This window comes from Coturnix japonica, chromosome 2 (assembly GCF_054131305.1).
Source record: "Coturnix japonica strain WE chromosome 2, WE-NBRP24, whole genome shotgun sequence".
Lineage (NCBI taxonomy): Eukaryota > Metazoa > Chordata > Aves > Galliformes > Phasianidae > Coturnix > Coturnix japonica.
Window position 1 is genome coordinate 62,005,930 of NC_140664.1, and position 24,926 is coordinate 62,030,855.

Genomic DNA, 24,926 nt, shown 5'->3' on the forward strand with positions numbered 1-24,926 from the left:
CACTTGGAAAACATGTTTATATACTTTTTTAGATGAATCTATTACCTTTTGTATCATTAAACAAACAGATTTGGCTTTTACCTGCTCTTATATGACAATTCTCTTTAAGAAAAGGCCGGCTGGACTGGAAAGATCAGAGAGTTATTTTGGAGACAATATCCCAACAAGAGAATAAGAAAAGACAGTGTTCCTGGTGTTGCAACAGACCAATAATACATTCTATTATCTTTATGATCCCGGAGGTAGTTAAATCAAAGTCTTTCTAGAAGACTGACAAATATCTAGTCCTTGCTATTTCTGCTCTTCTGCAGAGACTTTTTCAGGACTAAAACAGGATAATATTAAAACTCCCTCCTCCCAAAGATGTCTAGAGAGGGGCTGATATTCAAAATTCCACAGATTTCATTTTCTCACTATTCTATATCAGAACATAAGCTTCACAGCAGGTGAGCCTGAAACAGTCTGTCTATGGGTGTTCTTGTGTCCCTTTAATTCATGCTAAAACCAAAAGGACCCTCTAATCAAAAAACAATCAGAGAAGTAGTTCTATTACTTGAAGAGGCTACGTTTTGATTGAACAGTTCCAGTAGCTGTCTTTTAAGCCTTTAACTCCTACAGACTGACTTTTAACAGCTGTTTCCAGTGTTACTCATTTCTACTGAGTTTCAGTAGCCTTTACCATAGCACATTCTGACATATTTAAGGGGGCTGGGCTTCCTGAGGTCACTCTTGTGTTGGACTGCACACTTGCAACCTGTGGGTCATATCACCCTGAACATGAATTCAACATGGGCTAGCTAGCCACTTCTAAAAAAGCACCTCTTCCTATCTTCTAAAATAATGTGGCATGTCTTCCTACAGATATAAAAAGCATATAGAAATATAATACTGCCAGACAAGTCCAATATTCATGGAAGTCATTCACAGTTTGCAAAGCGACAGAGAGAGAACTGCCCTCTTCAACTCCTGCTGTTGTACCTGACTAAATATCAGTAAACGGTTATTACTGTGTTCTGAGATGTTACCTCCTGAAGTGAAACTGAATGGTTCTGAGTGCATGCTTCTTGGAGATATATGGCTTAAATTCTGTTATCAAAGACTGTTTTTTTAAGGACCATGGTACTGAAAGACACAGGCATATGAAGAACCAGCTCTTTGCTACGTGTGTTTTTCCTGTCTCTGAGAGCAAAGCTGTTGCAAAACTTTTCAGGGGCGAGAATAAAAGATGCTTAGGAAATATGACAATGATTTAATAACCACAAGTTTCATTATTTAATAGCTAGCTTAATAATTTCAGTAATTCAGCTAGGCCTGACCTGCAGTTTTACTTCAAATGAAAACCCACAAAAAGACACTTGTAAAATTAGAGAAACGTAAATTTTGGGTTATATGTGTGTTTGCGTGCATATCTGCTTGTCAGGGAGTGATATCCAATGTTATCCAGGGTTTGTTTAGCAGAATCTTATCAATGATTTAATGAGCTGTTTGTTAGGCAAAAATTTTCTAACAGGAGTTGCCACAGTCAAAGTCCCAGTTTAAATAGAAAAACAGTTGAGTGGTAACACAACAAGGTTGAATTGTATCTTCAGAAACACATTTGTGAATGTTTATTCACTTTCACTTACCCATGAAAACAATGCACAGTCAACTCATGTAAGCACTAACCCAGAAGCATACAGAATTACCCAAAGTGTCATTGTGCAGGAGCTTAAATAGGCACTTAGTTTGCATGCTTCTCCTAGGCTCCTGGCAGATTAGTGCAGGCATTAAGGGAAGATTCTTTTGTGCACACTGAAAACTAACATCTTAATTTGCCATTCTATTTTTTCCAATTTGATTTTAACAAAACTGTTGTTGTTGTTGTTGTTGTTTTTCCTGTTCTTTGAAACACTATATGGTGCACACCAACTGAGAAGTGCTCCTTCTCCAACTTCACATGTGAACTTTCTGTTTATCGCTTTTCAGAAGTAGCAGGTAATTCTTACCATAACAACTTAGAGTGGTTCAGAGCAGCTAGGGGTGCAGCACAGAGCAAATCAATGTAACTACTTCAGTGAAAGCTACTACCCGTCCCTGTTACTTGTAGACCAGGTAGAAATGCAAGACATCTATAATGTGTTAAACATAGTGCCTTTCCAACTTTCATTTATTGGAATTCATTTTCATTTTCCTGGATCCTGCTGTGGAATGCTTCCAATGGATGGCACAACAGCTACCATTTAAATATTATTTAAACTGAGAATGGTTGCTCAACACAGAGATGTTTGGTTTGTTCTCTGGCACTAAGCATCAGTGTTAGCTTCCCTGCATGTATCCTGACAACTCCCACAGTTTGGGGCCTGAGAGAAAATGGAAAACAATTTACAGACCTTTAACAGTACTTGCTATTACTGTTCATCTTCTGCATGTTCATGCCTGAGGAGAGAGCTGCCAGGACAACAGTGCTGGGCTCACGGAAAGGAGCAAGGAAAGGACTAAGGAGGATACGCAAGAAAAGTAGGATAGATTTAAGGAGGGCTGAATTTGTTTCTCGGAGACTGGAACTCAGCAGCAACTCTTCTCTCCCCTCACAGTCCACTGTATTTCAGGATCTGATATTTAATGAACGCAAATTCCAAGTAACTTCACTAAAACAGTGAATACCTATGCACACAGTGACCACAGTCAGTACAAGCCTATATGCTTCTATTTAAAGAAGTCATAACTAAATGTGCCCGAGCTGGTAAAAGCTTGGGAAATAAATCTATTAGAAATGAAATTCCATTCAGAATCTAAGCTTTTTACATCAACAACCTGCATTTTCAGTGGCAGTATGGATCTTGCACAATTATGTTCACACTGCCTTTGGGTCATATTTGCCTTTCAATCTTTACCACCCCTTCATGCTGTGATGAAGAGCATCCTGCAACAGCAGCATCTCCAGTTCTCCCCTCTCAGTCTCAAAGGATGCTGAATTTTCAGTGGTGGACATTGTGAAGCAGGCCAGGAACAGATGCACAGTCATACTGATGTGGACACACATAAATAAGTTCCACCCAGAATAATTCAGCAGAAAGAAGCCAACTTTCTGAATACAGATAGGCCTTGTAAATAAAGCAAAAAAGCATTTTCAATATAAGCAAGAGAAAAAACTGCAGTTTATTCTGGACTTAACAGTCTGGCAGTTAAAACATGTACAGCTGCTTAGCTGCATAATCTCTTCTTACAAGTTCCCTAGAAATACTGCACACTCTTTTGATATATTACATACACAAAGGCATTTACATGTGCAGAAGAGAGAATCCCTTTCAGAAGTTGCTCTGCACTGCAGCATAAATACCATAACACTGAAGAGGAAGTTGTTAGCATATCTTACCAGTAGGTCAGCCAGCAATTCCATCTATCTTTTTGACAATTTGTTCACAGCTTCCTAATTCCCTTGCGATTTTTTTTTTTTTTTTTTTTGTCTGGGGAATTCTTTGGAATTCTTTGGAATGCACCCTGATTGCAGGTTCCCTTTTCTTCAGTGTGGGTAAAGGAAAGGCATAGAGCAATGTTTTCCACAGAGAGAAATGTACATTCCTTCACAGCTCCTTCCTATCTGAGTTAATAAATTCCTGATTCAAAATTCAGAGCAGCTCCAGCCAATTCCCTCAGCAGTGGCTCCACTTTAAGAGGTGTTAAACAGCCTCATTTCCTATTGCTTTCAATGGGAGATGTCTGGCCCACTGAGTTCTGGTCCATCTACAGTTTGTGTAGTGGAGCCAATTTCAAGCACAAGTAATACTGATAGCATTAACCAGTCTTTTTTTCTGCTTGGTGCTTAAATCAAAGTCAGAAATGAGGAAAACAATTGTACTCCATTCCAACTGCATGTTCCTCTCCCTGTCAGCTCCTCATATTCCTTGTTAGGAAAAAGAGCTGTGTAATGCCAAAACAAGAGATGTTATGATCCAGATGACATGAATATAATACCTGCCACAAAAGAAATCCCTAGAAAAGTTTCATTCATGACATCCAACAGAGATGCCAAAAAAAAATTGCTGAAGAACCACTGTTATTTTCTTTCCTGGAAAGCTAGCAGTCTGTACAAGCAAAGAGACTATGCATTTTAAACAGATTCAACATCCTTCTTAGGACTTTACTGCACGTAACCCGTCAAAAAAAATAAACAAGCAAAAAAAACCCAACAAATTCTGTCCCCACTCATCCTAGGAGACCTGCACTGAAATTAGTTAAGAAAGAAAATATGAAAGTAGACACAGTTACTTTGTGTATGTTTTAAGAGTGCACTTATCATGATGCTACATGCATATAACTCATAAACAAATATACACTGTAGGGGCCTGTCTAACTTTTTACTGATAGGGTGCACTATCAAAAAGTTTTAGAGACCACCGTTCTACAAGTTTTCTTATGTTTTATCTGAGAGCACTGTCACAACAAATCATTTTGATAAGATTAATGAAATTGCTTTTCAAATGCTGCCTCGAGTAATTAGTATTTCCATCATTAACCTAAGACCTATGAAAACAACAAGCAGAAGAACTGCTTTTGCAGTCAAGTCATGTCCAACTCCTCCCTTTGGGGCCTCACAAAACGCAGAAAAACTGACTCTCAATTAACTGAATAGCACACACAAAGCCATATCATAACTTTACAGAATGGGAAAAGGAAGGAAGAGGCTGGAGGTGAGACCTCAGGTGCTGTGTGCTTACACTGCCCCAGCTCTGGCTTCCAGAAGAATGGTTCCACAAAACCTGCCCACGTGAATGTATTGAAATGGGCCATAAAACATCAGTGCAACAAACCAAAGATCTTGTGTATTTTAAATAATATCACTTCTAAGTAATCATACACGTGTTGTACTGTTTTAGGTTTGCCAGTGTGTACTGTCATAATTATTACCTTCATAATAGTGCTGACTTCAGCCCCCTAAATCCTTACTCAAACAAAAGTTCAGAGGACAACATAATTAGCAAGGAAAATCCTAATGAGTCCAAGCAGGCCAAGCTTTTACCTCAGGAGCTCCTGAACATCCCACTCTTGCAAGAGGGGAGAGGGGCTGGGAATACATTTTGTGGAGTCATTAAAGATAGACTAAAAGAATGCCACATAGGATAGCTCACTGGTCAAATTATTTGCTAAATAATAGAGCATGTGTTGTTTTAAGCAAGCTTTTTTTTCTTCTACTTTTTTTTTTTTAAAAATTAAAAAAATTTTTAATTAAAAAAAAAAAGAGATTTTTAATGCTTTAACAGTGTATTACTAAATAAACTGACAAAACATCTCAGAACTAACATAAACGTGCAATTTTAATGCCTTCTAATCACACAAATCAGCACAAGATTTTTGTACTTGTGCATGACCTTCTTCAAATTATCCCTCCATTTTGGCTAAATCAGAATAAGCGTGGGCTATTTGATAAAAAACACTAAGTGTGTGAAATGAGGGGCCCTCATCGCTTCTGCCAGACTCCTCTTGACAGAATGATGATAGAAGCATCACATCCCTGGGAGAGTAAATGCAAACTGACAAGAGATGAGCCTTTAGATGTTGAATATAATCTTGAATTGTGCTTGAAGTGTCTTATTATCTTGTCTTTTGATGTCTGCAGGGGTGGCTCATTGTTAGAAAAAGGAAAGCCCTTGCACATCTTTGCCATCTTTAAAAATTGTTTGGCCTTTAACAACTGCTTTTCCAACTAATGTCCATTTCTCCTGACAATAAATATGGCAGGTCGTCAGCAAGTGACAAACAATTTACTTTACATGCCAGGCTTTTATGGTTTTTGAGAGCTCATGTGGAAGCATATTTTAAAAAGCAGGAGGAAATTAGTATCATTACAAATGTTAAGATGGCTGTGCGTATACTTCCCTGCGTGGTTATTCATTACTGCTACATTCTGCGGGTCCCACTTTAAAGTCCTGTCTTTTCTGCATTCAGACTGCTGCTAAAGTTCTTTATTTATCATTGACTAAAAATAGTCAATGAAAAATAAAGAGCAAGAAGCAATTTTCTTCTGCTCTAAAAAAAGCACTATTATGGATACAGTACATGGGTAATGCATAAAATCATATTTATTAATCATAACAAATCAATATCAGTAGTGATATGGCACAGTTTACCTGTACTGCAGACCCTCACAATCACATCACTGTTTTTTCCACCTTCAACAGCTCGACTTTTTTTTTTTTTTTCTTTCTTTTTTTCTAAACTTAAAAGTTTAATGACAAATCAGATCAATATGATTCCTTAGCAACTAAATCACAGGCGCACTAGTTTTTCCTGTCAGAGCACCAGTTTTGTGAAAGCAGTCAAGTTCTTTTTTCAGGTCTCCGTCACTCTGAGAATCCATAAGAATTCTCAAATGGATCATAAACTGTTACAGGGTTCAGGTTATTGTATCATTATAAAAACGTATTGATACACTACAGATGACAAGACATGCAGCTCTCCTGCTAGTCTATTACAACCATCTGAATACCACAAGAAATATCAGATATAAACAAAATAAAACAGTCAGCAGTAAGCTGTCTTTTAAAAAATCTTATTTATATATATATATTTTTTAAACTTAAGCTGTTTCAGGATACAGCAGTTATTCTAAGCCACAGAAAATACAGAACCAGAACAGATTACAACAACAACAACAAAAAACAAATAAACAAACAAAAAAACACAACCAAATAATACAACAACAAACAAACAGAAGACTGACCAGAGTCTGGAAATTTAATTTCTGTTTTTATTTATTTTTAATCACTGCAAGAAGGGGCCTGATCCTGCTCCTCCCCACAAGATGGATGCTTTGCTCTGGGTCCTCAGTCTGGTCACTGCCTGCATCCTGCTGTGGTGCAGGAATGGCTCTGACTTGACCCAGTGGAGGTCCAGAGTCACAAACCATAGTCCCAGCATACCCAAAGTTGCTCATCAATGAGAACATTTCATCTGAGGAAGCCTTCGTATCATTCGGCCCCTCTTTTATTCATGGCCTCATAAAAGCAAAGAGATGTGGGGGCTGGGGAAGAGCAGGCAGCACCAACTGATTGAAAGATTTTATTTATTTATTTATTTTTTGTCAGCAACTGTTATGTGAAGGCTCACCCTGCTGTAGCCACACACTTAAAGTAAGATGACTGGGAAAGCAATGCATCAAATCACAGCCACAGAGCCACACAACAGTTCCCTTCACTCCATTCATAAGAGAAAAATCAAATGATGTATGCAGATGCTCGGCTGACTGGATATCAACATTACATTTACTATGCTTATGAGAGTAAAGTCTAATGAATTAGGAAACAAAAGTATAAATAATTTTCTTTTATTCTTTTTTTCTTTCCTCCAGTTATAAGTATCATTTTTCCATTGGAGAGATTTGTGGCTCTCAGTCCCAAATATTTATGGTACAAGGCAAGGAAGCATAAGAAAGGAGGAGAAATAGCAAGCCTATACATTTACAATCACCTTTGAGCTCACATATATCTGCCCCATTGCTTATTTTTCTAGTCATGTTTTTATTTCAGTAGTAATTACCATTTTTGGTGCATAATTATTTTTTACTGCTTAATTATCACAGTCTGCACTAGCAATCTTCTGAACATTCCCTAAAAAACAACAACAACAACAACAACAACAACAAAAACACTTCTTTGCTTATCTGACAGATTTATGTAGCTTTAAGCATAGGGGGAAAAAAATGGCTGCTGCCCAGAGCAGGTCAGATGTCAGCCCTTCAGGACTACTATCCATTCTGCAACATGAAACCAGGAGGCATGGAATCACAGAGCCTTCATGGTATCAACATCTGTGTACATGATGGAAGGAAAGACCATGGTAACTCAGGACTGGCTAAATAATTCCTCCTTGGCAAAGATGGTGACATCACAAAATGGTCACTCCTTTTCCTGTTCAACTGACATTAAGCTGGAACATGGGAGGATGCAAAGCCCTGTCTGAGTGGAATGGGTGCTGCTCATGGTTTGGCACAGGAGCATTAATGTAACAAACACCCCAATGCATCCCAGAGCCTTCCTGCAAGCACGCCAATGGCTGCTCACCTGAGACCTCTCAAAATCTAGCCTCATGTTTATTCAAATTGCTGAACAAACATGACATCTTCAAACCATGCGAGTAAATCCCAATTATATGCAAAAGAAAATATAAAAACTGCTCCATTTGTATTTGCTCAAAAGATTAGAATGAATTCAAATGATCTTTCTTCCTCTCTAGATAATACCATGCTACCTCAATAAATAATTACAGACTCTTAATAGTATAATATATTAAAGTATGCCTTAAGGTATATTTACTGAAGAATAATTCTGGCTTCTTGATTTTAGACCATCCTCTTCAAGTAACAAATCTTACCCCAGAGAATAAGCTTCAAGCAAAGCACAGAAACCTAAAGAACCTAGAACTCGACAGCAGAGAAGCAAAACACTTGAGGAGACCTTACTGACACCTTCCTGGGCACAGCTATGTTCACCATATATGTGCATGCATGCAAAAACATATGCACAAGGACAGGGGAAGAGTTGCAAAATTGAGGTTTAAGAAAGGAAAGAAGGCATTTTTGTTTCTACTGAACCTCTATAAGACATGGCATAGGTAGTGAGATTCTGTGCCCACTTCAGTCTCCTAAAGGACTTCCATTATCTTCTGCTGGAACCGAACCAACTGCTAATAATTCATTATTCAACAACTTAAATGCAAGACTTAAAGAAGGGGGACTAGGTGAGATTGGACAACGAACTAGAAAATTGAAAAGACTTCACAGAATCACTAATGGTCAACCATCACCTGAACAGAAACACACACAACTATCTCTAAAAGCCAGTATTAAAGCACTTCAAAAAACACCACAACAGTTTTCAAAAAACTAATATAATCACAAATTGCTGTAGTTTCTCACAGGAAAATCTTCTTCACATTTGTTTAACACTCACATCTTCAGAGTAACATAAAATTGCTTTTATTGCAATAAAATAATTTACACACAATTCCAGCCACACTGATAATTTTAACATTTAACACCCCCCTTTCTTTTGTTTGTTTTTTCTTGTTTTTCTTTTTTAAAAACCTTTGCCACCACTTGCAGGTAGTGTGACCAGGTTTTTTTGTTTGTTTGCTTTACTTTCTGAAATTAAAACAATGATTTACCTTTCTGAAAAGAAAGGACACCTAGTAAAAATAACACACTCTCCCAACAACTCCTTCTGTATATTCTGAAATAGAAACAGAAAATTCCAAATTATTACTAGGAATAGCCAAGCAGTAGCTTAGTGTTAACCATGTTTTAGAGTTTCCGGGTTATGGGTTGAGCATCGATTTGATAGACGTAGATATCCGTGGAATATCTACAGAATGAACCCAATTTCAGACACTCTGAAAACAGAAAGCTTTATTTAGCCAGACAGGCTGAGGTACTATTCTTCTCTAGTTGACCTCCACTTTCAAAGGAAAAGGGCTCAGACCTGCTTTCGAGAGCATCAAAGCAATATCAAAACATAAAGCAGGACATGTCACAATACAAATCTCCTTTTGTTTCATACCAATATTGATTTTGATTCTTGCACAGGGAAGAAAAATACTTTACATGAACAAACATCAAACCATTTCCACTACGAAACAATATCCCAGCTGAAACTCACAAATTATGACACCTTAAATTTTATTCTGCTTTTGCCCCCCTTCATCATTAATTTTCTGATTTAGTTGTCATTTTAATGTAGCTTCTGTCACCAAGCCCATCCAAAACGATTTCTGTAACCAGCAAAATGTTATTTTGATACTGCTAATAGTAGAACTAGTACAAATGGTAATACCATTAAAAGAAAAATAAATAAATAAATAAATAAACCATTAGTAGGAAAAAAAAAAACAAAAACACTGAATACACTGCTATATCAAATTAGAAAAAGCCATAATGCTGATCTTCCCATCCTCTGACCATCTCTCTCCCCAGAAAGGGACCACAGGTGATGGATGTAACAGAAAGAAACAGCTTTGCAACGAAAAAGAAATAAAACAAAGAACCCACAAGTATCAGAAAGAACAAAACCTAGGAAAACAACACAACAAGGAAAACCAGGTGCTACATAGGATATTAAAGAGAAAAATGATCCATAGGAGAATGGCAACTGTTACTATGAGCTTCCTACAGCTACCGCTGCCGTTGGATATTTTTAAAAAATTTATTAACCTGACAGCAGGAAACTTTATACAGCTTGCCCCCTGACAGTGTGCCAGCTTGGTATAAGCACTTGCTATCACTTTGTTTAGCATAAGGAAATCAAGAGAGGTGTTAAGTGGTGCCATGTGCAAATATTGGGCAAATACACCTTCTCCTCTGTCTGTTTTCTTGCATATTTCCAAGAGAACTTGCTGCATCGCATATAGACCAACAGTAGCATCCAATTCTCTTTCCTTCTCTATTTTTTTTTTTTTTTTTGCATTTTCTTCCTTTTTAATGTGCAAGTGTCTGATCTATTATTAATCTCAAAACACAAACCTGCAAGGATCTCAATCAAAGAAAGTAACAGTTCTTTCACAAATTACCTGTTTACTGTCTGGTAGCCAGCAAGCTCCCCTTTGAAACTGCCAGCCATTTATGTTGCTTTTAAACAAGTTTGTTTGTTGATGTTATTTTTATAGCTTCAAAGACAGGGGAAGAAAGATTAACTAATTAAAAATGAACTGTTTGTCATTCAGTCATACAAATTGCATACTCAGATTTCATTTCTTCTCCTTCCTGTACTAATGTTAGTTATTCTGTATATAAATGCAGATAATAAGACTTCAAGCATCATTTAAGAAATGCATAACATACACTTAGCTCAAAAAAAAAAAAGAATAAAAAATAGGAAAGAAGTAATTAGAAATTCATGAGAAAAAATAATTGACAAAAAAAAAAAAAAAGCATTACTTTCTCCACGCTTAAAATAGTTGTGTGTTTTGATTCTTTTTAATGTTATCCTTTCCTTCCTTTTCTTTTCTTTTCTTTTCTTTTCTTTTCTTTTCTTTTCTTTTCTTTTCTTTTCTTTTCTTTTCTTTTCTTTTCTTTTCTTTTCTTTTCTTTTCTTTTCTTTTCTTTTCTTTTCTTTGTTGTTGTTGTTGTTTTTAAAGGTTCCCTTTGTCACAGTTGAGGCGCAGTACTGGCTGGTTTATTTCCATAAAAGCAAAGGAATTTACAAGTAATATTTCCTCTCCATTGGCTCAGTTTTGCTTACACTGATGGGCAAAGGGAGCAGGAGCCCAGGCTCTCCTTGTGTCGGTATGACTGTATCAGCAGCACCAGCACATGGACACAGCAGGAGCCCTGAGCCAGTGACAGATTTTACATCTTACCACTGCGTCTTACTTTGTGTTTCAATAGCCACAACATCTTCTCAGGCTCTAATGGGCATCTAATGCCTTGCTCACCAGTGCATTCTCTCCTTTGACTTTGGTGAGAACTACACCAAGAAGTAAGAAAATAAGTCAGAGGAGTAATTCAAGCCCCTAACTGTTCACAAACTTCTATTTTTAAATGTTCATATCAAACATATCCTTCAGAAATCACACAATCTACCCCATCATCAAATTTTCAGATTTGTTGAAAACTTACAAGCCTGTACTATGAACTGATATTCTAAACATGCCAACCCTTAACACTCCCCATTGGCACCACACTTGGAAAGAAAGAGTGCTCCTAATTCAAAGATTACATGCTTTAATGACAGTATCCCACATTCAGACACTAGCAGGATTGGTCCCAGGGCCCTTTCTGACTGTATAGGTAGCCAATAATGCTGCACACCAAAGCAGCCACAATGTGGAAATTAGTGTGGATCTGCTGAATAAAACTATGTGAAGAGAAAGGAGTCTTTTTATGTAAATTGAACATATCTCAAATGCTTGCTCCAAGAAAGCCTTAGTTTTAATACTGAAACAATCCAGGATTTAAGCTTCCCTTGAACAGAAATACGAACTAAAGCCTTAAAATACAGTGAGAGTAAGGAACACACTGCTTGCTTTCCCTGAATTTACCAAATCTCATCAAAACATTTCTGATGGGCCAACACCTTGTAGGCGCTTAAAATATGAAAGTATAACCAAAACACAGAGAGTCGTCTTTAAAAACACTGATGAAAGGATGGCATCTTACTCGTGGGCCTTCCCCCACAGGCGACCTGTGCTGCTAATGACAGTGACGCGAGCTTCTCTGAGCAGCCTGGCAGTGACCCCCGCTCTGACCCGCTGAGCCATCGTCTCCAGAGGTGAAAAACAATTTAGCCTTCACCCTCTGCACCCGAAACAAAGGCAGTGTCATAAATTCTAATCGAGGCAATTCTCATTTTAAAATGATATTGGATACAGTATGTTTCCTTAAAGAGCAATACAGGGGACCTGCTAGCTGAGCGCCATGAACTAGAAAGAACTTCTGCCCTGTTCTGCTGCAGCATGCATGTGTATGCTTCTGTGGGAAGACACTCTCAGGTCTGAGTGGTGGTAACGGTTCTGGGAAGGAAAACAAAATACCAAAGCCAGCTCAGGGTTTTGAAAACAAACCCTTGTTTACAGAAACAAGCACAGATTCCTCTAACTCGCAGAGCCCACTCGCAAGTGCAAATGTACACAGCTTTATGATAAAGCAAAAAGCTGGTACAGAACAGCCTTCGATTCCAGCACAGGAAGCCTAAGGTTTAATTTCACAAATCCTCACCAGCACAAAAAAAAAAGGTTAGTAAGCATTTTTTTTTAATTTTTTTTTATTTTTTATTTTTCTGCTATTCTGCAATCCTTAAGTAGGAAAGATTTCAACTGCACAAATATTGGCTGGGTCTTGCATTCATTAAATACCTACTTTTTTTTTTTTTTTTTTTTTTTAAATTTGTAAGCTTTATGAATAGAAATACAGGCTTGATATAAAAACAAAGAAACAAACAAAAAACAAACAAACAAACAAACAAAAAACAAAAACAAACTTCTTATAATTTAGTAAAATCATCTTAGCCAACATCTAATTTTGTCACAAACTACCTTTGGTTAAGGATTCAACGATGAGCTGATCCAACCATATAAAAGCCAACCTCAGCCCACAGGTGCTTTTCAAACTTAGACAAATTTCCTCAAATTTTTACTGCACAGGGGATTTCGTACACAACATAAGCCCAGTGTCTACAGCAGATCTTGAATCTCAACAGTTATGATATTTTACAGCTAAATGTTGTTTTGTTCTTGGTATTTTTTAGACCAATACTTGATAACTTATTTCAAACTTCTTTAACGACATTGTGTAAAAAGACACCTAATTTAGTATCAAATCTTGAAGTCTTTATTCAAGCAATGCTGTTACTTAACAGTAAAATAAATACATAAATTGGAAAAAAAGATTTTTCTAATTAGAACTGGGAAATGAGGCCTGTGTGGCTATTTTGAAGCATATTGCAGAGTAACACAAGCTGATCTGAAAATGACAATGCCAGGAATGTAAGCCAGCCAACCTTAAATTCTGTGTTGCTTAATTACTTAACATAACTAAAACGGAAGATATTGCTTCTCAAATATTTTAAACAATAAATAACAACCACGAGATCTCTTGTTAAGCAACTCTGCCTCTTGCTGCTCAGCAAAAGTGGGATTTCTGGAAATGCAACTCTAAATCCTAATAAACTCCAGACTTCAAAATGCTACTTCTGAGCTTACACATCTCAGAGTATAGAGATTTCCCCGTATTTTCCATGATTCTGTGATTTTGTGCTTCAGAAAGTATTTCTTATTGTGTTTCTGTTCTTATTTCACATTATCTCGGTATCAGAAGTTTTTTGCACGCAGGTACTAAGATGTGAAATAGCCCACTGATAAAAAAGCACAAAGCAAATGTTACAGCTACAACCCCTCCAGTTACAGGGCAGCCATTTCTTCTGGAAGTAAAACCAAACAAAAACACCACAACAGAAAGAAAAGCAGGCAAACAAGCAGCAAGCACAGCCACACCAATCCCAGCTACTCCTGCCACCCCTCACAAGTAACACTGCAGCACAGTGACCAAGTGCCCCAATCCCAGGCCCCCACACGCAGCTTTAGGTGGGAGCCAAGAAATCTGTCCCAGCTGGTGCTGCTGAGGCACATAGAGCTGCAGCATCCATCTCATCATCAGTACCAGAGCACCCACAAGAGAAACTAAAGTTTAAATGTATATCTTTCCTAGTCAAACATAAGCATAATTCATTGTAGCCCTGCCCTCTTCTCACCTGGGGTAGGGACTGAGGTGTTAAAGAGGTGCCTTTTTTGGATTATGTGCTACCAAAATGACAACAGAAAAAAAATGAATATCCACTGTTTCTGTGGTATGCAGTGAAATACTGAAACAATGAAGTGTAAGATGAAAGACGTGGATTTTAGGAAAAGGTACAGGTGAGCAGTGTGGGTCTCTGCAGAAGTAAACCCATCTGTCACAAGAAGGCCAAACAGAATATGTCCGATGAGAAAGAATAAAACTCTTTGCACCTAATCATTCAATTCTGTTCATCTGTATGAAAATAAGACTCATGAAATATTGCTCACATCAACAAAACATAAGACACACAACTGCTGGTCATTCATTTCCACTAAATCAGTGCATGATATTCACCATTTTTTCAAGAAACATGAAAGAGAAAGAGTAGGAAAACTTTGTTCTTTTATGGACCCATCTCCTCCCTATGACTGTCTAAAATGTTTCTCCCTCTCTTGCTTAATAGATTTGGGCACATTTTTGCACAGAATTTATTACGTGCTACATTATATAAAGGAAATTATTTTCTTTCATCACATAGAAGAGGAAGAAAATGCCAATCTCTATGCTATCATATGTCAAACATGTTCACAAATAATTTCAGAGACTGCAAGTAAAGCCCCAAAGTATGCATTCCTAACATGCTATTTATAACTTTAAACAAAGAGAAACAGATATAGAATGATCTTCCATATACAAGTATCAAAGCTTTAAACAAAAGTAAATTTAAATACTTACTGCAAATATATCTTAAAGGGCCACATCCAGGACATAAAGGCTAAACATCTATTTTGAATAAATTTGCTTAATTTTATCCTTCATTGTATCAAAATAACCTCATTTTTCTTTCCTTTCTGTTCTCAAAGTTACTAAAATTAACTGGTAAAAGCTGCTGCTACAATATCTGTAGCATCTGTTGTAATTGTCACATAATACAGAATCCAGATAAGCAGTACATAAGTTCGTACTGAGGCAGCTGAACTATCTCACCTACTTTTCCTTATTTTTTATTTAGGAACATCTTTTTAGCATTATATATACCAGGCTGACAAACACACTTGCTGAAACAAACAGCACAATTAGTAGTTTTTCCAACCCTGTTTTAGGTACACAATTTTACAGTTCAGGATATCAGATATTGTTGCACATCAACACACAGCAACTCAAATGAAAGTACGTGTGTGTATTTCATTAGCATTGTTGAGCACCCAAATGACAATAACTCAAAAAACAGCCCGCCTTTTATCACAAGATTCACCTGGTCTAAGAGCAGGCATTTCAGTAGTCTCAAATTAAAAGTCCATTTTTCTTGTTTATATACCTGGCTTTTTTTAACAGATTTGATCAGGTAAAACATATAAACACAGTAGAAGATATTTATATCAATATATATGCAAGTAACAGCCTCCTGTATTTTAGACATCAGAGTTACTTGCCAGATGAAATGGACTAAAACAATTGTTACATGGTGTGTGAATATACAAACTGATAACAGAAATTACGTTTTCCATGGAGACAGAGATTACTAAGGGGGTACTTAAACATGGATGTGATATTCAGTAACGGTCATTACTGCAGTTGAGAAATTAAATTTTAGGTTTATTGTTATTATTTTCCCTTATTTGCAGCAAAGTTACTGAGTAAAACATTTTTGTGCTATTTCTTCTAGTAAGGGATGAGGAATATTTTTAAAGAAAGTATTCTTTTATTTACAAAATCCTGCAGCTCTAATTGTAGCTGGAATACTCAAATGTGAACTCCACTACAGATTTTCTTAAAGAATGTGAAATCAAAACTTAAATCATAGAAAATGGGCTCTCTCTGTGCCTTTAAGCTGCATTTTCATTAAACATCTCTTTTCAACTTCTACCTATATAAAATCATGGAAAAACTAAGGAAATGCTCTGCTTTTATTAAGGTTTCTCTTAAGTCACAAATGGAAATAATTAAAAGGAACTCCTCCAAGAGAGCAGTCACACTAAACCCAAAATGTCACTATGTACTGTGGAGTACTGCTCCAGCTCAGACATCTATCAACATCTATCACTCAAGCACGCGCCTCAACAACTCTGCTCCCTTTTCTGATTAGAGATCAGAGTTGCCTGAGTTGGCTTACAGGGTGTCATCCGTTTGAATGACAGATGTCTGTGTTGGAGTGCCACTCTTACTGCTTTTGTTTTGATGAGGAAAGTTTATGCTTTCATCTGCTATAATTTAGGCTATTTAAAAATTAAACAGCTTTTTTTTTTTTTTTTTTTTTTTTTCCTTTTTATTTTCTGGTGCATGCTTTAGAAGAAATATTTTATTTCTAATTTAAATTTTAAAAGCATCAGCTCCACGTGCACTACACTTGGCAGCCTTTGTTTACTCAGTATAGAGTGTCTGCAGTGGGACTGTCTCAGCTCTCCTCATGCTGCTTTATCTTTACTGTTTAAGATGGTAGCTCCTCAGTTTAGCCCAGTCACAGAAAGGGCTGATAGCATATCAGGCACTCACATCAGCACTTAACAACATTAATGTTAACGAACTACTGTAAGAAAGAGGATTCCCCTTCCATTTTTAGTATTAGAGACCTTGGAGCCAAATAAGAACATAAAATGAGCGCAACTTGCATAAAATAAGTTCAGTTTGGCAAAAGTTTTCAAGACGTGCCACTGTCACTGCAGTAGCCATACGCAATGGGAGCAGAGGGCTGATTGCCTGCATGCTCCAAGCTACTCCTTGGTACTTATGAGAGATTGAGAGATCTAAGTTAAAAAAAAAAAAAACAAAAAACAAAAAACAAAAAACAAAAACAAAACAAAAAAAAAAATGAAAAGAAAAAAAAAAAGAAAGAACAGGGGGTAGATTGCTCTTCCGGACAACATGGTACCACTGAAATGAAATACCTAGACAGACTTACCGAAGAGCTTGCTGGGAGTGTCCTCGCTGTCATTTGATTCCACAGGCGCAAGCAGGGGCTCATTCAGCTCGTTGTCTGAAGTAGCTGCCTTGTCCTCACCTCTCAACTCTGCATTCATTTCACTCCGCAGTGACAGCAAGGGCTTACTGACTTGTCCAGCTATCATTGGATCCTAGGATGAGGGAAAAAAAGAGTGAGGGAAAAAAAAAAGTGGCAGCTTTGGTGTGCGTATAGTCTCTCTTCCACTCCCTCTCCCTCACACACACACATACACTCTCTCTCTCTCTCTCTTATCTCTGGCTGCTCCTGCTGTTATTGCTGGCTGCAGTCAAGTGAAGAGCTATTACAGATCCAATGAGTTTTCCATTACTCCCCACCCTATTAAAGCTCAACTAGCATGTGAGAGATTCAGGATGCTTTGGAGAAAAACTTCTATGAAAGCAACATAACCAACACAGCTTTAATTGTGGGATGTGCTTTTTGTGTGTGTATGTTTTTACACCTCACTCTGTCCTTAACGTAGTAAGAAACGAAATTCCTGTATGCTCCAACGGCACTGAAGAGGAGCGCCCTGCAAGCACTCCCCGGTGATTTAAAGAGGCATCCTCCGCCGTGCAGCATTAACAAATTCAAACACAGACCCATCTCTCTGCCAGTGTTTCTATGAAAATACACAGCAACAAATAGCCATTTCAGCACACACACTCAACAGAGACACAGATTTCTTCCAGCGGTTCTCGCCTCTGGGATGCTATGCCTCAGAAATCTATAAGCACACAGAAACACATATTTTTGTTTCTAAAATTAAAAACACAAAAACATATATAAATATATTTTTAAAGATAAAATGACTGAAGATACTTACACAAAGAGTTTGCAATTACTGTCATGCTTGGGACATTAAAGCCCCGAAAAAGCCTTACATCTCTGTATTTAAATTGTTTCCTGACGAATTGGATCTGTTTTATCTTCTGCTCACTGAGGACATTTGGGGTCAGGCATTATTTCCGAGCGCACTCTATTATCCCGTTTGCAAACTAACAGGTATAATACCATGATAGCAGGGAAACCAGAGTTTTTTAAAAAAAAAAAAACAAAACTGAAAAAAGAAAGGAACAAGTGACCTTGTTGCGCTCCTTGGCAGCTATTTATTGTAAAGTTCATGCCTAAATGGTTCTTATGCAGAGAACAGGTGACCAGCGAGCAAGTAGGTTGGTTAGCATGTTCCCCCTGTCCCGTCATCACATTGGTCGATGTTTGCCTATGGGTTTTTTAATGTATTCATGTCTGAAAAGTGAATTTGATATGACACATGATAATCTATGAAAATGTTAATCAATACAAATAGTTTAAGCTGTCATCAAATGCACTTCTTTAGTCAATACTCATATCGCTGAAAACAATGTCACTGTCACCAGGGCTTAATTTGCACAGCACTTAAATATTGGACTCTGTGCATCAATGCACTCCTCTTCAAATACTGTAGGTAAACACATTTTCTCCCTATTTAAGGCTGAAGCACTCAGCACACATTTAGCTGAGCCGAATCCTCCCTTTTGAATACCTTGATAGGTCCACTGGAGGGCAAAATTAATACTTAATTGAATCTCACAGTCATCAAAATAATCAATACTTTTTTATTATTTATTCTTTACAGTCTGTTGACTGTTTCAAACCTCTGAGGGAATGGTGGAAAGGATTCATGGCTTTGAAACACTGTCATTTAACAAGGTAATTTTCAGTGGGGCATTAGGGGTTGTGAAACATATAATAAAACAAAAATGGTGGCTTATAATAGGAAGAAAGAAAAGAATTATATTTCTGCCATCTAACAAAACAGGATAAATAAAAAAGCAAGTGCAGGGAGAGGGAGAAAGGAGGGGGGAGAGGGAGAGAAAGACTGGCTTTTGAAGGGTTTTATCATATCAAGAGCAGAGCTGAGCTTTCATAATGCTGACATTTCTCATCCTGACAATCCTAAACAAGTGGAAAGGATGAGATCGCAGATATCATCTTTCATCACATTCCCCAGCTTAAGAACCAACATGACAGCTTCTCTCCCCTTTACACTGTTAATTACTAAATAAAATACTGCTCTCTGTCAGCATTAGATTATTGCAGATAGCAACCACAAACATTACTCCATTGTTTTGTTTTGTTTTGTTTTGTTTTTTCCTTAAACCAATGATACCTACCTTGAGCTCCTCAGAAAATAAATTGGGCTCATGTCTACATATTGTAAATATATGAAACATAATCAATTTAATCAATGCGGTCAATCCATGTTATTGTCAGGCTAAATTGCTGGTTATTTATTAACATTTCATTTACTGTATTTATTAGCCAGCAACAATCTGAACATTTTTTTTATGATTCTGGGTCGGAAAGAGGAGGTAACAGATGCTATTAAAGCCTCTCTGACTGCTTTCCCTCATATTCATAGTAAATTATGGACAAAGTCATTTAATGAAGTGGGTGTTTGTGTGTGTGTGTGTGTGTGTGTGTGTGTGTGTTGTTTTCATATGCTATATAATGCATTTTTGCAGATTTTCTAGCTAAAAGTCACTGTGAATACAATACTGTTCAAAGTCGGGGCTGTTGCCCTTGGTTCCAGTCATCCAAAATGAATAGTAAGCATGGTTCCATAGCAAATGTGAATCAGGAAAAAATTTCACCCCTTTCATTAAAGTACTTTGGGGAGGGAACTATTCCCATTCACAAACTTACACTGCTAATCTGAGGCCTAAGAGCAGTTTAATGGAAGATGCTGCATCAGTAGGACTCTAGATTAAATTCTTAGCTGCTGAATTTTGAAGTTGAATACATGAAAAATGGGAGGAAGAGAAACACAGGAAATGTGACAGCACTGGGAGACATTTCACCCCTTAGATATTAGTGAATTCCCAGCAACAGGGCTGGGATTTTACCTGTTATGTACATCAACAATTTGACCTCATATGGAATACTTTGCTCATTTCTGGTTAGAAATGAGCTAAGAAAGCCAAGAAAGATACATCAGAAAGATGTGCAGTGAGAATAATAAAAAGACTGAAAGGATTAGGAACATCTATCTGACAAAAGCGAGTAAGAACAAGCATGATCAAAGTATACAAAATAACGAACAGTTCTGAGAAAACGTAGATTGGGAACTACTCACTCCATCTCATCTGATAAGAAAAAAGAAGCCTCTGTCCAAGTGGACAAGTCAGAATAATCTTGGAACTCACTGCTGCGGGATATTCCTGAGACCTGCACCACGGGCTTGACAGTCTCCTAACAGTGAATTTAAAGTGTCTTTACATACACAGAGCAAAGAACAGCAAAAACTGGTGCGTGAACTGCTGCCCCAACTACAGACTGTAGCAGTGCCTGTAGTTAACTGCCAGAGTAGCTTCACTTCAGATGGGGAATGACTGACAGCTACCTCCTTAAGCAGACAGATCGCATATTCTCTAAATTTCTAGTTACACAAAGACTAAATAAATCATTAAAATGATGGGTTCAGAGAAAGTGTTTCCTTCAAAAACATCCTTGGACATTTTTTAGTCCAGGTTCTCTCAGGGCCTTTAGAGTATCCAGCTGCAGGCCCAGCACTTTTCCTTCCTCCTTGAAACAGATGAGCCAAGGCCAAGAATTGCATGTTCATGTTTTGTATATAATCCCATCAGAATATGCTCTCATCCCTGCTGGGACATCTGTAGATTAGACATCTTAGAAAGTGAAAAAGATCAGGTTGTACATCACAATGCAACGCAGTAACTTCTATTAATCAACATCCATTAAAAGTTTTAGCTTTTCATGCACAAAATTAGGAGTTTAAAAAAAACAGCTTGATGAACATTGTGAAGGGGGTTTATATGCGTTAAGCTGAAGGTAAAGGTACACAAAAGGGATGTATTTTAGATAGATTAGAACAACAATAAGAACAAAGTTCTTGTTCTAGGGAATTACAATCCCCTCATTCAAAATACAGCTGTAAACATCAAATATGTAGTGACAAATTTTACACGGATCTCTTGCAGGTACTCATATAACTTGTCATCCATTTCTTGTCCATCTCACATCGCTATTACCAGTCTTGCCTGTTTTCCATGAGCTTCTGCTGACAGCTCTTTGCAGCATAGGGTCCTCCCTGCTGCGTCTCTCCCCGAAGGGCAGTTTGCATTTGCTGGAATTCAGCTGCTGCACCTCTGCTTGGCTCTCCCACTACCAGGCTTCACCAAGTTGGCAGGCTTCATTTGCCAGGAAAAATTAGAAGGATTTGCAAATGCAGACTGCAACTCTGGTCACCCAGCCTATTGTAAAAGCCCAAACCTTTACTTTCCTCATCTCTGCAGCACCATACAAAGTGCAGAGAACATTTAGCAGTGTGTTAAAAGCTTTGCCTCTGCACTTTAAGGGTAAAGGTGCAGTTTCTAAGCAAAACTATTTAGTAATCAAAGACAGCTTTTACAGGAAACTATATGGTTTTGTGTGAAACATGCCCTAGGCAGAGATCTAAAAATGGGACTACAAACTACTTTTATCCTTAACACAGAATTTGTGTGATGATGGACTTTATAAAGACTCTATGCTCTGCTTTAGCCATTGGGCTAAATTTTGTAGTCACTGCACCACAAACACTGCCAGTTTAAATTTAATTATGTTTTTTATTTTAATAAAAAAGAGAAAGATCCTCTGTTTTGCTTCTTTTTGTTTCACCCTCAGTTCAAATTTACTTCATTTCTCTGTCTTAAATGTATTTTAATTTTCTGATACCCACCCCAACCCCAATTAAATGAAATAAATCTTATCCTCCTCTAGGATTTTAATCATGCACAGAATTCTGTTAGAGACATACAGAACAAGCGCTCCAGTAATGCTTCCAGTAAATAGAAGTAGTATATACACTATTCAGATTTTCTAATAACTACACCAAAAATTTTCAAATTTTAGAGTTATTTATTTTTAATCGAGACAAACTACCATCATAACCTTGGGTAAAGCTGTTTGTAAGGCATAACTTTAAGCTTTTGAGTGAGGAATACATTTAAAATCTCTACTAGGCAAGGATTGGTCTTATCTGTGTCAAATACTAGTGAAATTTAGGATTACCTTCTGTCTTGGTCCTCTTAGGGCCTTGTCCTTCATCTGTCTTATTGCTTCTAGAGGCATTCAAATTTTTTCATCAACAAAGATTTCTAGTTGAGCAACCTTGATTCTTTCATCTTTAAACACTGTTTTATCTACTGCCACTGGTGTGCCGATATTTCCATCCCAATCTATAGATAGTGTGTTTTATGCAACCTACTTTGAATCAGAATTCAGACCCCTGCCAGTCTCTAACCATTGCTACCTGCTGACTGTCATTTCTCCAGAAAAGTTAGAGAAAATGTTCTCCTTGTCTTCGCAGCTACCTGTACCACTATCCTTAAATGGATGTTCCTATAATGAAAATAAACAAGACTGCTGATATGTGATCACTGATCTCCCTTCACTGCTTTGATCGTGTACTTGTATTTACTGCATTACATATTTACTTATATTACCTATATTACTCATATTCAGCTTACTAAAATGTTCAGTATTGCCTGACCTTCCTCTTACAGCAAGAAGCTAATACATCCTCAGCATTTCTCACTCAATATAAATATTATCACAAGAAAAACTCTCCACTTTTCTTTGGCTAGATCTGTATTTATCTCCTCATGAATGCCTCTGTAGTGGAAAAGATAGTTCTGTTCTTCTCCCTTTTCTCAGTGCTAGTTTGACTTTAGAAATCGTATTTCTTCAGTGATATTCATCTTTACACCTAATAGCTAGATTGCAGTTAAAAAGGAGCATCCTCTAGTTAAAAATGATGTTGTCAGAGAAACAACCATGGCCCCATTATATGCATATTAACAATTCCGCACTTCATGTAACAACTTAATTTGGAAAGTTAGGGAGACTATCACTACCCCCAGTCTTTTCAGGTTAGTCAGAGATCTTCTTTTATTTTCCTTATTTCATTTCCTCTGAAAGTTGAAAGGCTTAGTGCTACTTAATATAACAGCTTCTGACAGAAACTGTGTTTTTGCAAAGCTCATGAAGGTTTTAATTGTACCTTTAGGAATATATATATATATTTAAGTCATGTTTATTTGTTTGTTTATTTTTGTCTTTTGTTTTTTGTTGCTTTTCCTTTTTTAAGAAATACTACATGGCAATGTCCTATGCTGCTCTGCTACACAGAGGCTCGAATCCCGGGGGCTGGACTCGATGATCTCTAAGGTCCCTTCCAACCCGCACGAGACTATGAAACTATGAAACTATGAATAGCTATGTCCTCAAATTTGAATACTACTTCAGCATGGTTAATTTAAGTTAAACAAAATTTCCTCAGTAGACATAACTCTGTACTGAACCATTTATTTTCCTTAATGAAAAAGTTTCCCATGTTTCTTGCATCTACTATGAGTAAGCTGAAAAATTCACAAGAAAGTCCTCGCCTGTGTGCTGGTAGGGTCTCTCTGCAGCACTCTAATGGGAGTCTTTAGCACAGAAATATAGATACAACATACTCACAGCAATGAATGACTATGTCACAATTTTACTTAATTGGGTTTATTGCTATCAACTCAGCCCTAGTAGCTTCACACAGAAAGTCATGCTTCATGCTTTAATTGTGCAAGAAGGGTAAAGGATTTTGTTTTTATCATAAACAACACAAGAAGTAACTATTTCACCTGCAACTGTGGTCAGAAAAATCAACAAACCAAAACTAAACCATTGCTAGCATGAAGCCAAAGCATAGAAGTTTTGCTGCAAATGTTGCATTAGAGTTAGTAAACTTAATACTTCTGATGCAATTAATAAGCTGATTTAACAAACATTTGCTACTGCTGTGGCAAAACATATCTTCTTCAAAGTTTTCTGCCATGTACAAAGTAAAGCTGCATAATTGTCATCTATTAATTCTAGGTTAACAGGAGTCCTTTCAGTCTTTGCCAGAAAACAATGATCTTCCTTTTAAATAGCTTGCTGCTGACTGGAAAGGAACTTGTTCATCAATGGATACGTTGTAGAAGTATGTATGCACCCACAGGTCAAGAGACAGAGACATCGCTGTTCTGAGAGGCTACCGTGTTCCTCCAAACACAATAAATGAAAGCACACAGCCAAGAGAATTAAGTCTTGAAATGGTGAGATAAAGCAGTCTTTTAGCTCAAGGCTGTCTTAGCCATTGAAGAGCAGAGAATTTTTAAGATATCAGATCACTCCCTGTAGATCATGATAGGACAAAGGTAGAATAGCATGGAGGAAGGAGCCCACAAAAAACTTTCCCATCCTATTACTTTTCTGCCATTTGATCTCCTAAAGGAGTAGATCATAAAAGAGAGTAAGTAAATTCAGAATTAAAAGAAAGCTCCAATCATTAAGCAAGTTTCATCATAGTGAATAGCTCCCACCTCTATCAGCTCTGTTCAGGAGGGAGCTGTGGCAAACATAAGGAGCCATCTAGAGAATTTCAGATCCATAAGAATACCTAGGATTTTCTAAAATTTGTGTATGGTGGGGCCAACTTTGCAGAGAACTTGAAAAAATTTCCATTACAAAACAGAAGACATTGTCTTCCACATAAAGAAACAAATGCATTAAAACTTTTCCACAAATGCCATTCTACTCTACTCTAAGAAACATATTGTAGCTGTATAAAGGATTTTTTCATATCAAAATGAAAACTTTTTATTTATCTTGAAAAATATTTCATAAAAGGTTGTTTCATTCTCCACAGTGACCACATAAAGCACACATGATTGTACT

At 37.2% G+C, this 24,926-nt stretch overlaps 1 protein-coding gene across 5 annotated transcripts in view; it reads right to left on the reverse strand.

Moving 5' to 3' along the window:
- The window catches only part of POU6F2 (POU class 6 homeobox 2), a 298,117-nt gene that overhangs the window by 226,330 nt on the left and 46,861 nt on the right, over nt 1-24,926 (reverse strand). For all 5 annotated transcript variants that reach the window (XM_015855018.3, XM_032442548.2, XM_015855019.3 and 2 more), the window contains exon 2: nt 17,142-17,313. In XM_015855018.3, the coding sequence (XP_015710504.2) occupies nt 17,142-17,313 (172 nt within the window). The remainder of the gene's footprint in view (nt 1-17,141; nt 17,314-24,926) is intronic.